This window comes from Anthonomus grandis, chromosome 1 (assembly GCF_022605725.1).
Source record: "Anthonomus grandis grandis chromosome 1, icAntGran1.3, whole genome shotgun sequence".
In the NCBI taxonomy this organism is placed as follows: domain Eukaryota; kingdom Metazoa; phylum Arthropoda; class Insecta; order Coleoptera; family Curculionidae; genus Anthonomus; species Anthonomus grandis.
In genome coordinates, this window is record NC_065546.1 from 49,594,094 (window position 1) to 49,607,447 (window position 13,354).

At 29.5% G+C, this 13,354-nt stretch overlaps 1 protein-coding gene across 2 annotated transcripts in view; it reads right to left on the bottom strand.

The window, feature by feature from the left end:
• LOC126736495 (neurotrimin-like) overlaps positions 1-9,171 on the bottom strand; it is a 95,145-nt gene extending 85,974 nt beyond the window's left edge. For both annotated transcript variants that reach the window (XM_050440882.1, XM_050440877.1), the window contains exon 1: positions 8,982-9,171. In XM_050440882.1, the coding sequence (XP_050296839.1) occupies positions 8,982-9,120 (139 nt within the window). In that variant the 5' untranslated portion in view covers positions 9,121-9,171. The remainder of the gene's footprint in view (positions 1-8,981) is intronic.
• Between the last annotated feature and the right edge of the window lie 4,183 nt (positions 9,172-13,354).

Below are 13,354 nucleotides of genomic sequence, written 5' to 3' on the forward strand. Positions count from 1 at the left end.
TTGAATGGTCATTCATATCGAGTATTTTTACAGCAGCAATTGCCTGAATTATTAGAAGAAGTCAATCTCCAGGAACGGCAAAGTATGTGGTTTCAACAAGATGGTGCGCCTCCCCATTTTCATCGTGCAGTAAGGGAATATTTGGATCAAGAATATCCTAAAAGATGGATTAGTCGCGGAGGATTTGTTGCATGGCCGCCAAGGTCTTGCGATCTTACGCCGCTAGATTTCTTTCTGTGGGGTTATCTCAAAGATAAAGTCTATGCAACAAAACCAACTACAAGGGAGGATATGATTGTTAGAATTAGGGATGCCTGTCAAACCGTAACACCAGGAATGTTATACCATGTTCGACAAAATATAATTAAAAGAATTAATATTTGTATCGAACAAGGAGGACATATCTTTGAACATTTGTTGAACAAAAATTAACTTTTATTTTATAAAAATAAGTGAATTTAATAAAAAGAAACGTCCATAAATTTGTTTCATTTTATAAGAAAAAAATAACACGAAATGAAGAAATATAAGTATATTTCAAAAACTATTAGAGATAGGGATAGAATATTATTAATAAAATTTATAGGCTCTTAAGTAAGCTATTAGATGACATGAAAATATACAGGGTGTTTCATTTAAAATAAGAGAGATTTTTATATTTAAAGTTGGGCAAGTTTGGCCTTTCAAAAAAAACACCCTGTATAACAAAATGAATAATTTTACATAGCACGCATATCAAAGTAACTTTATTTTACTTCTGATGATAAAAATTAAGTCTGTATTCAAAATTTAGATGCTAAATTTTAATATTAAAGAGATGCGTGCAAATTCTAAATTTTTAACAAAATTTGATTTATCTCCTAAACTATTAGTTTTTGGCATATTAAACCATTATCAAAAAAGATTGGTAATTACGCAAAGAATTCAAAAATGTTTTGCAATACAGGGTGTTCCATTTAAAAAAATTAACTTTTGTAGTGCCCTGCTTTTTCGGAGCACTCTGTATAGTCTAAAATATTTTTAAAATGTGAAGAATGCTTAACCAAATAATAGTCCAGGAGCACGTCATCGATAAATAATATCATCAATGCATAATACTACTCCGCGCTTTGAAAAACTCACCCTGTATATAGCAATGGACCCAAAATACCTCTTGTGGTACACCAGAAATAACGTCAAGTGCCTCCGATATTTTTCCATTTAGCAGAACTCTTTGTTTGCGATTTGAAAGAAAAGATGACATAAGGGTTAAGGCCGACTGAGAAAATCCTAGATAATGTAATAGAGATATGAGTATCTCATGATTCACCATGTCAAATGGTTTGGTAAAATCTAAGAGAATTAAAACAGTTGCTTGATCTTTATCCAAAGCCCGAAATATATGGTCTGTAACTTGAAACAACGCAGTGACACAGCTATAGACCTTACGAAACCCAGACTGATATTCTGGGATGAGATTATTGCTATTTAAATAATCAAGAATTTGGCGCTCCATAATTTTTTCCAACATTTTCAAAAGGACAGAAAGTATATAAATAGAACGAAGATTGTTGAATTCCGTAGGATTTTTAATTTTAGGTAAGGGAATTATATTGGCCCCCTTCCACTTTTCCGGAAAATAGCTTTTCTCTAGACAATAATTTATAATGTGGCTAAGAGGGTTAATAATCACAGGACAGCAAAGCGTAACAATAGTAATATTTAAATTATCGGATCCAAATGCCTTGCTTTTTATAGTTTGAAGAATTATTTCTACTAAATCCTGGTCTACTAAATTAAACATAAAATCGTATATATTAGGAAAAATTCTGTGCTCCTTAAAAAAATTTATAAAATCGGTATTAGGCTTATTGTTGTTATTGTTTATATTAGTAAAAAACTATTAAGTTTTTCAACATCTTGTAATGATATAAGAAGCTGTACATTAGATTTTTTAGAAATATTGATTTTTTTCAACTCACTCCAAATTTCTCTATTACTACAAATGCCAAGTTTATAGGTTAAATATGCTTTTTTTCTCTGCACGAATCGCAAACGTTGTAATATTTCTATACTGTTTATACGTATTGCAGTCCTCCCGATCCTTACTAGCTCTAAATTTATTTAGAGCCCTATATGGGTTCTTAAAATTCATGGCTCCAACGAAAAAAATTATAAGATATCAGTTATAAGTCCGCAGTGTTAAATTACATGTAGTACATTTTATTATCGCCAACGCGTTTCCTAATTTTTTTACGCTTATAAATTCACAATTCTTTCACGTTTTATAATTTTTTGAAATGACCCTTTTTTAGATAATCTATTTAGGTATGAGTTAGAACCTTAAGATAAATAGCTTATATAATATGTAAAACTTACAAAAAAGTTGGAAACTGAAAGATATATTTAGGTAGAAAAATAGAAAAGTTTGGTATAGTGGTTGCTATGAGAAACTTTATTTATATCGCAATGAACTATCATTCCTATTTTTCACGTGTAGCTTTGTATTCCAATTATCCTATAAAAAGTTTTCATTCAACCTTTTTGGTGTAATAAGTTTCAGTGTACCCTGTATTTTATACACGATTAATACATTTGCTTAGTAATAAAACCTTTAAAAATGATATATACTGATAATAATATTAAATTTATACCGACATTTTTTATAATACTAATACCGACTTTTACAGATTTTATATTTTCTTTGAATCTAGACTGTAGTATTCTTCTTACTTAATAGTACTATATGTATAATAGTGAAACTAACATCTTTGTTACTATTTGACGTAATGCAGGCATAAAAGGTCCATGATATGATTAAAAATTTCTATGTTCATAATCAACACTTATATTATATTATAATATTTTTTTATAAATATTTTAATTTTTTTTTAAATAAATAAATAATTGATGTAAAAAGAGACCCTTAATTGAATGCTCTTTAGCAGGTACCACGATAATCATTAAAATTTTGTACCTATTTGGTTTTTACTATGAAACCTTTTTTTTTAAACCTTTAAGTGTATTAAATTCGATAAAGCTTTTTTTATTACGTCCCTAGCAATAGTTTTATTTCTAGTTACAAGCACATTTTTAGGTAAACATTAAGAGCATTTTAAGTTTTTGAGATAAATTCTATTATATAATGCCTAATTATGCAAATTTTGTAACCTTTTAGGGTATGATACTCTATTAAAAAAATAAATAAAATCTATTTTGAAACAAAATATTTATTATTCAGACAGACTAAGGTATCAGTCTTGCAAAATATTTTTGATCTTATAAATAACCTTAGCTGTACAGTGTAATTTCATTCTGAAGGAAATTTTTTTATTAAATGTCAACAGGGCTTGACTGCTCAAAGAAATTGAAGCTAAATATTAAAATGCGCTTTTATTTTCCCTCTAATGTTTAAAAGTTGATGGTTAGATAGCGAAAGTGAGCAAAATTAAATGTATTCAAAATTAAAAAATAAATTATTAACAAGCTAATATTATTTATTGTGTTCATTTACTATTTAAGAAATTTGATGGGAACTACCTTTTATTATGGAAAGATAATTCGACCTATCAAGAAGAGATAGCAGTATCTATTTATAAAAAATATATTAAAAGTTCTCTATCAAATAATAAAAGTCTGTTTTGTTTTCTTAAATCTAATTCCAGGGATTAAAAAAAAATATTTTACTAAGAAACAGATCAAATTACTTTAGCAACTGCGAAAGAATAATTTATACTACATGAAAATAATTCATCAGAGGAATACTTTTAACTGCTTGACAAAAACATTTTTTTTTTAATTATTCCTTGTTGTCCCATTTTAGATACAACATTTAAATTATTCAACAGCCTGAAAACAAAAATCTGCTATGAAAAGCATAAAAACTAGTTCAAGTGCATTCAAATTTTACCGAGTTTTAATCATAAATAATATAAACTCCCTTAAAATAGTTCTGGATCAAGCCTGAGACCTCCAGGCTGATAAACTCTCATTAATTGACCAAAAGTTACTAGCCATTTCAGATCTTAGTTCATCCCTTGCTGTATTAATTTACACATTTACGGGTTAGACAATTATTAGGAGGTATAGAGTGAATTAGGAGACATAGAGCGACCCAAAATGTTTTTCACCCAGCTTTAATTAAAGGGTTAATAATACTTACCATAAATTTATAACGGACCTACGCATTTTAAGCATCCTTAAGTATATCAAATTTCTAGATATCCACAGCATTTATTTGAATAACGTGGTTAATTAAATATATTTTTTTCTAGTCTTATTACAGAAAAACTAGAGCAAATTTTACAGCCAAAACTATTATAATAAAATTGTATTTTATTCTATATTAAATGGTAATTATTTGTTACAAACATGTAAAATATTTGCTTAATATTTCCTATTTATTTAACATTAGTAAATTGTGCAAAAATTCTTGCACTTTTTTACTATATGAGAATTCGGTTTCTACATCGATTAGTATAATAATTATTAGGGTAAGAGTAGGGTAATAAATATATTTTTTTCTAGTCTTATTACAGAAAAACTAGAGCAAATTTTACAGTCAAAAACATTATAATAAAATTGTATTTTATTCTACATTAAATATTAATTATTTGTTACAAACATGTCAAATATTTGCTTGATATTTTCTATTTATTTAACAATAGTCAATTGTGCAAAAAAAACTTTTTTACTATATGAGAATTCGGTTTCTACATCGATTAATATAATAATTATTAGGGTAAGAGTTATTTATTAATTAATTTTATATAGATTTACAGGATGTTTGACTTAAAATCCTAAGGTTATAGAAGAGAAGAGAGAGTTATTTAGAAACTATGAAGTCATAATTACTAAATAAATATCTAAGGTATTTATTTAAAAGTTTCTTAAGGGAAACAAAAACAAGCACATTATCTCATCCTTATCTGTGTATCTCTGTCGGCAATAAATTTCATTTCATCAACTGTCAAGCGGCTCTAGCAACTAAAAAAGATAAGATACAAATAAGGCAAGAATTTGGTGACGAAGGCCCGGACAGAAAAATCTAGTTTTGTAAAATAATGATAGATAGAATTACGGCAGATTTTCGACTAGTTAAAAATATTTGCTTCTGTGATGAGTGTCCCTCTAATTTAAATGGCATGTTAATAGGTAAAACTGTCATTATTTAAATGACGAGAACCCACACGTATTTAGAGAAGGGCATACAGAAATTTTAATGACATGTATGCTGAAATACTCCAGAGGTCTATCGAACCACTAATAGTGCGGGAATTAGAAAATCAGAGGAACATACAAGGAAATATCTTTAGAAGAACGCTTACTACAATTTCAATAAGATATTATCTCTTTATTATATAGGGTATTTACTAAACATGTTGCAAAAATTTAAGAATAAAGATATTTTGTCTTTTTATAATGTTTGATAGGACGCTTTGTTTTGAAGATACGGGGCGAAAAAGAATTTTAACCGTCCAATTTTGGTAGCTTTAAAATTATAGCGTACTACACTGGATCTACCAAATAATAAAAAATCTAACAATTCCACTGGTATCTTTTAAAAACATTCCGATTAACGTAGCCAAAAAAACTTGAGGTTGTCAATCAATGTCAACATTTTAGAAAAATGTGGATGTGTATTTTTTATGTTTAATCCTTAAAGTCTTGTTAGTAAAGCCATTTATCATAAATGGCTATACGAACACCGAGATGGCTCACATGCATTACATTTAGAGACTTGCTGATGGCCATTCATTAGAAGGTAGCCGATTGTATAGTGAATTATTTCCTAATCGTAATGTGCTTAATAGAAAAACCTTTATCAACGACTTCGTGAAACAAAAGCATTGAATCGAAGTGGAGAACCAGGAAGGCCCTCGAAAACCGTAGAAGGGAATATATATAGAAGGCCATGGTAAAAGAAGATCAGATTTTCTGCAGATTTTCTTCCACATATTGCATTTTATCAATGGATTTTGTACACATTGGGTCAAATCCGTCAGCAACTGACTTCTTTTCTTTTTACCGATAAAGCCAGTTTCTCAACAAATGCAATAAGGAATTTACACAATAACCATGTTTGGCCAAAAGAAAATCCACATGAGGTGCTTGAATATCGCTTCAGACATCAGTTCTCGTTAAACGTGGGGGTGGGAAGTGGGAAGGATAGTCTACTAGTGCATTTTATTATATTGGCTCGATAGTTTTTAACAGTAAGATACGGGGATCGCTAAATTGGTCGAGGTGAACCTCACGTAGGCCCTGCTCGATTCCCAGACTTTACCCATGGGGACACCTTTAGTGGGGAAGTCATTAGTTTATACTGCTCCAGTGGAAGATGTAAAACATTTGACAAATCGAATAATTGCTGCATGTAATGCAATCAGAAATGATCCTGCTGTTTTTGAAAAAGTTCGTGAGTCGATGAGGAATGAATTGCATTAGAGCGAGAGGTAGTTATTTTAAACAGTTTTGGTAGATTAAGAAACATTACGTTTTTTATATTTACATGTAATTTTTGGTAATAAATAATTGTTATTATCAAAATTCTTGTTTGCCCCGTATTTCAAACCAAAGCAACCTATCAAAAATTATAAAAGTATAAAATATCCTCAGTATCGTCTTACGAATAATCCCTTAAATTTTTGCCGCATATTTAGTAAAAACCCCGTATAATTTACGTTAAGCAATGTTTGGATAATAATCTAGAGAAACATTTATAAATGAACATGAGGAATTTGAAAGTAGGTTTTATTATTGTCTTCAAAATACCGGAAACAATTTTAAACTATTAATTAAATAATATTAAAAATTTTAAAATAGTGCTTTTATTTATCGTTTTGCTTGACGAAAAGAGAAGAATTTTCTAAAGCGTTACTTTCCATAGCATTATTGGAAATAATTTTATAAGAGTTTTAAGATGATCAAAGAATTGACCCCCTTAGGATTTAAAGGGTTGTCTTGTTCATAAGTTTTAGGTAAGGGTAAGATAGTATCTTTCTTTTTGTATCTGCTTTGTTTCTAACGGTTTTTAGCGTTTTTTTTATTCAGTTTTTTCTCCTAATATATGGCCATTTTAAATTTTTAAATGGTCACACTGTATGACTATATATACAACTTCCTATAATATACTTTTCAGTCAATGACTGTTACAGTATACAGTATGTTACGTGTGTGTTTTCCTTTTTAGCGGTTTGATTTGATAACTAATTCATTCATAAATTTCAATTTCAAAATGACGTATCCACATGTGGAGCTCCTCTGAATAACATACACTATCTATTTATGGATCTCCTTAGTCATATCGAAAATGGCATATCCACTGGAAGGAGTGTGCTTTCTGAAAAGCTGTTTACTTATTTTAAATAAATATTTTAATTGTACGTTAATACACAGTGCTTTCATTTCAAAACGATCCACCCTTAATAACATTCTTAAAAAAAAAAAAAAAAAAAAAAAAAAAACACGTCAAATTAGATATACATGTGAACGTTTAATTATGCATTTACTGAAGTTCTGTCAATCACCTCCTCACCTCCAGCTAACCTCACTTTAATATGTCAAATGGAAACCCCCATCGTGTGATACATCGTAGTAAGCAGCATAAAATTCTCTATTCAAAGGTACCAAAAAAAATTAAATCGGTAAATGTGTAAGCAAATAGTTAGCATTTACGCCAAACTTTGGTATTCCAAATGAATACTTTTAGTGTGGTACCTACAGCATTTTAAAATTCTTACATTTTTTATATTAGATCATCAAAAAAAATACAAGCAATTTAGAAGTTAAAATGTGTGGACCACAAAAACTAAATGTCAAAAAACTTTAACATATACCTCAGCAAAAATCTATAATCAACTTCCCGTAGAACTCAGAAATAAACCCTATAATAAAATTAAAAGTAGAATCCACAACTGGATATCAGATGATAACGCCACTTGGTTAGTATGATACACATAGTACTGTTTATTTTTCTTCCTGTTTTTTCCCTTTTTTTTCCCATAATTAAATTTAATTCTATTTTATTTTTTGAATCACTTTTGTTTATATATTATTTTCTTAAAAATTGTTTTTATTTTAATAAATTAATTTGGATAGACAGGAAATGCACACACAGTATTTTTAAAATATCATTGTGCATTGGGTATTCTTAGCGATTAAGCAGTTGTTATTTTGTAATGTTATAATGTATGAATTTATTATCTGCTGAATATATTATTATTATTATAACCTATGCTAACCTATGCTCTTTTTCTAAATAAGCAGATCTTTGATTTTGTTGTATTAATGCAGAGCCATTTAAATTTTTGTTAATGCTTTCTTGCATATTATCCAAATCTTTTCGAGTCAAATAAACCATGGTATTATTAGCAAATCATTCTATTTCACACCTATTTACAGCATTAATTATATCATTTATATAAAATAAACATAAAAAAGGACCTAGAACAGTGTCTTGTGGTACCTACACCATATTCCACCCTCAATGGGTCTACTTTCTGGTGTCTATTATTTATGTAAATATGACTGGAACTATTTTAAAGCTGTGTTTATAATGCCAATTTGCTCAAATTTTTCTAATAATAGGCCGCTATCAACAGTTTCAAAGGCTCGTAAATCTTAAGTTACCCTTATCGATTTCCCTAAAAAAAATATCACAGATTTTAATGATCACAGTTTCACATAAAAACTAACAGGTTTGCTAAAAAATCTCGCAGGAGAAGTAGGACTAGTTAAAGGAGAAGTCATTCAACATTTATTTTTAACTTTTTTTTTAAGTAATAAAGAATCATATAGATGCAAATATAAAAAATATTCCTTAAATACCATAAATTTTTATTTAACATATTTTTTGCTTATTTCGATCTTTAAATCCTATTAATTTGTTAATTGCTGGGAAAAAATTAAAATAATAAAGCAACATGAAATCTTAATTATGTATTTTCTAAAAAAAAAAAATAAAAAATCATAAAACTAAATACTTTCATAAACAGACTTACCGGGACCTGCCTGAACAGCGTTAGAAACAAACAAAACGCCGACAAGTAGGATAAACAAAACTTCGGCTCTCGTAGCGGTGAAGTCGAAACAACGAAGGAAGAACGCGGCAAAAGAAGCAAGACCGCGTGTCAACGCCATGAAACCAACAACCGATCGCCGATTTGCCGCATGTCGACTGAGCGAAATCCAGCGTTTTGAGGCGGCTGAGTGGGAAAACCGCCGAGATTCGGAAGATATGAAGAGAAAGATACATGCGCTGCTAAATTCTTTATTTGCTGTTGCTTTTGTTAGGGATAAGACAAAGTGCGAAAGAAAGAAAAAGTATAATCAAAAATGATGAAGCGTGTGTCTATATTGAGTAAAATCTGGCCTGTCAAGACAAGAACACTCTCAAGAATAAAAAAAATAAATTATTTTGCTTGAAAAAGATATAAATTGCTTGGAAAAATATTTGAGTTTGACAGAGATTGATTTATGCATCAGGCAAAGATAGGTAGTTCACTGTTTTGAATATTAACACATTCCCAGACTGCTTAAAGACGTCCAATTGACATCCAAAGGTTTCGTCTTTTTGAAAATATAAAAGTTCAATAGACATCTATTAAGTTCTTTAAAAAATACAACGTTCATAAGATTACACAAATGTTAGAAAAGTAAACGGCCATAGGATCACTTAATAAAATTGTCTACTGGACGAATAATTTATCAACACAAAAGGATATACAGAATTGTACTGAAAAAACTTTAGCAGTTATAGTACTCCTAAAAATAGTGAAAAAAGTCCCTATAAGTATAGGGCAGAAAATGCCCTATTAAGATAAATACATATTAAGAGAGTTAAGGCAACTGAAAGCATCCTCTTCCATAAATTTTGATCCTAAAGAAAGATTATTTTAGCCTAAACATTTTGCTCTAATGGGTTGCTAAGTTGTTGATTAACATAAAGTTATAAAACTAATGGCGTTTTAATTACGAGAAAAAACTCTTTATTTTTAATCTCGACACGTGTTTTGCTAACGATGTTAGCATCTTCATATGTGAAAATAAGTGAAAATAAAACTCTTGTTTCTTTCGATGTATCTTCTTTGTTCCCAAGCATTCCTATACCAGAAACTTTGGAACATCTGATTAAACTTCTGGAAAGTAATGGTTTCGATAATATTTAAGAAATAATTAAATTAACAAAACTTTGTATGTCACAAAATATTTTTCAATATAACAACTCCTTATATGAACAACTGAAAGGTACAGCCATGGGTAATTGCCTCTCTCCCTTCCTAGCAGAGCTCTTTATGAACCGTTTTGAGTTAAATGCAAAAAATACATTCCAATACTTCCCACGAGTTTGGTTAAGATATGTTGATGATGTCTTTGCTGTGTTCGACAAAAGAAAATGCAATATTGATAATTTTGTAGAACAATTTAATAACTATTTTCCATCTATTAAATTTACCTTTGAACAAAAAACAAAAACCAACTTCCATTCTTAGATACTCTTGTAATCAAAAATAATAATAATTTAGAGATTGATATATATAGAAAAGAAACAAATACTTTTACATACATAACTAGTGACATAATAATATAAGTAATAAAGAAAAAGCAACAATTAAAACAATTGCTAGGGTCAGTGGCTATGGCGATAAGATTATTGATAAGCTAATTAGAAGACATAGGTTTAAATCTTAAAAACTCTACCACATTTCCAAAAGATGAAAATAAGCAAACTTTTGTTAAAATACCATACGATCCTATCTTGACGAGAGGCTTTAATAAAGTTTTCCAAGACTTAGGTCTAAGAATGGTCTATCAAAGTTCGACCAAGTTACGAAATCTTTTAGGAAACCCAAAAGATAAAATAAAGATCAATTAAAAGTCTGGGATCTATGAGATTAATTGCAACGATTGTGATAAAAAGTACATAGGACAAACCAGAAGATCAATTAGTGTCAGATTTAAAGAACATGTAGCTCATGTAAAATATCAATCTTCTCCCCAAGATGCTAACATCGTTAGCGAAACACGTGTCGAGATTAAAAATAAAGAGTTTTGGTTAGTGCTAAAACTGTCTCGTAATTTGGGCATCACACCAAAGGTTTCAACCATAGGGTTTTCTAATGGCGTTTTCAAAGAAACCAAGTAGTCATTAAATATCTAATTGATAAATTAAAATTTCATGATTTATAAAACATCTTATTGTTTTAAAAAACGAAATAATCCAACTACCAATATTCCTCATTAAAATAGTGCGTTGCTTAATTCATGTTTATAGTAAATGTTTAACCTGAGCACCATTGATTTCAACTCAGACATCTGCTCTTCTTCTCCATGATCTGCATATCCTGTGAAATATATCTAGTGAGCTTTCCAGTATTAATCGATACTGAGTAAACCAAGGTTTTCAAGTGGCCCCAGAAAAGAAAATCTAGTGTATTAGGATCTGGTGATCTTGCTGGCCAAGCTTGTGGACTAGTATGTCTTATCCAACGCAATAAATTTACAATATTTACAACCTAAGTTGCTAGTTTTTAGTCAGTAACAGCCTCAACTGTGCTCTGAACACTGAAAATATCTATATTAACTTTATTTAGATACTGGTTATAATTATCCATCATTCTTTTAATAGGAAAAATGCTTCCAGGATTTACCCTAAAGAAATTTTTGTGTAACTGTCTTAAATACACTTTGGGAACATTAAAGTTAATGTGATTAATCAGCAAACAATTTTTATACTTAAGGTTATTGACAATAAAATATATAAATAACACAGCTTGAATATTTCTTCTTTCTTCAAGTTTTATGAAATTAAAGGTTATTAGCATTGACGTATATGAGACCAAATATGGGTATGCATTATTTCTTTTGATATAGAGGTAACGTAAAAAACATTTTTGTACTTTCTCTGATCTGATTTGAATGAGACTCTATTAATGGTATCCAAACCTGCAATGCATACTCAAGTTATGGCCTCACAAGTGCATTATATAATCTAATAATGGTTTTAATTTTAGAATTTTTGCTGTTTCTAATCACAAATCCCAGTAACCCTTAAGCCTTCTTAAGGTATTCACAATGAACATTAAATTTCATACTGTTTTGATAGCAAACTCCTAGGTCCCTTATTACATTACACCTTTTTATTTTTTGATCAATGATAGCATTTATTGTTCGCGTGTATGTAAGAGCAGCACACTTCTTAACATTAATTCACATTTGATTTATTTTAAACCAGTCAACAACTCTAGCCAAATCACTTTTCAGTTGATGGATGTCAGCTTGCGATCGAATTATTTTATAAAGTTTAAAGCCAACATAAGGCAATTTGAATTGCTTACTACATCTGCAAGTGTATAAATAAACATAATAAAAAGTAAGTACCTAAGTTTGAACCTTGTGGCACTCCAAATTTGGCTACATAAGGCTCTGAAAAGTTACTACCAATTTGCGCAGTCAGGTTAGACTTAATAAGTAGGTATGCCTCTATAAAAATACCATATTCAATTATTCTGTCCACTGTACACAAAAGGTGGTTGATAAAGTGGTTCACTTTATCAACCACCTTTTTGCAATATGTATAAATAACACAGATTCCTACTATTAAATGCTTTGGCTGCACTTTTAGAAAGAGCTAATAGGTTTGTGACAGTTGATTTGTCAGGTAAGAAGCCATGCTGACTGTTTTTAAATTTAAGGTGTTCATATCAGTTGCTTGTATAAAATATTCTCAAAATTTCTTTTAAAAAATCACATTAATAAGGCTTATTGACCGATAGTTTTTTATATCATTAGCCTGATCAGTTTTGAAAATAGGTGAAAATTGTGTGTTTTAATATTTCAGGAAATTTATTAAATTTTATTGAAAGATTAAAGATGTGTGTTAAAGGTATGATAAGATATTCAGATAGAGCTTTAAAGTTTTTTTTTATTTCATTTCTTATGTTAATAAATTTAAAAACTACTTGACTACTTTTGAAATACGATAAGTTATGACAAACCAGTTACCAACCCATTAGAGTAAAACTTTTCCCTTTTATTTGAAATCATTGCTCAGGGCGATGTGCGACACCAGTACCTTTTTTTGTATGAAAGAGAATACAGTTTTCAAAAAATGAACCCGCTTTGCAAAAAAAATAACCTAAAAAAGTTATTGACCAAACAAAACCAGTGCAAAAACTATCCGTTCTAATTTTCCAAATAATATTTCAGTATCACCATGTAATTTAGGGTCAAAATTTATAGCAAAGGTTTCTTTTTCAAAATTTTATCTTGCTCTATAAGCCAATAATTTAAAAAAAAAACGTTTCTTAAATTCACCCTTTCAGTGCCACTAACTTCCTCAATGTGCATTTTCCACCATGTACTTATGCATTTT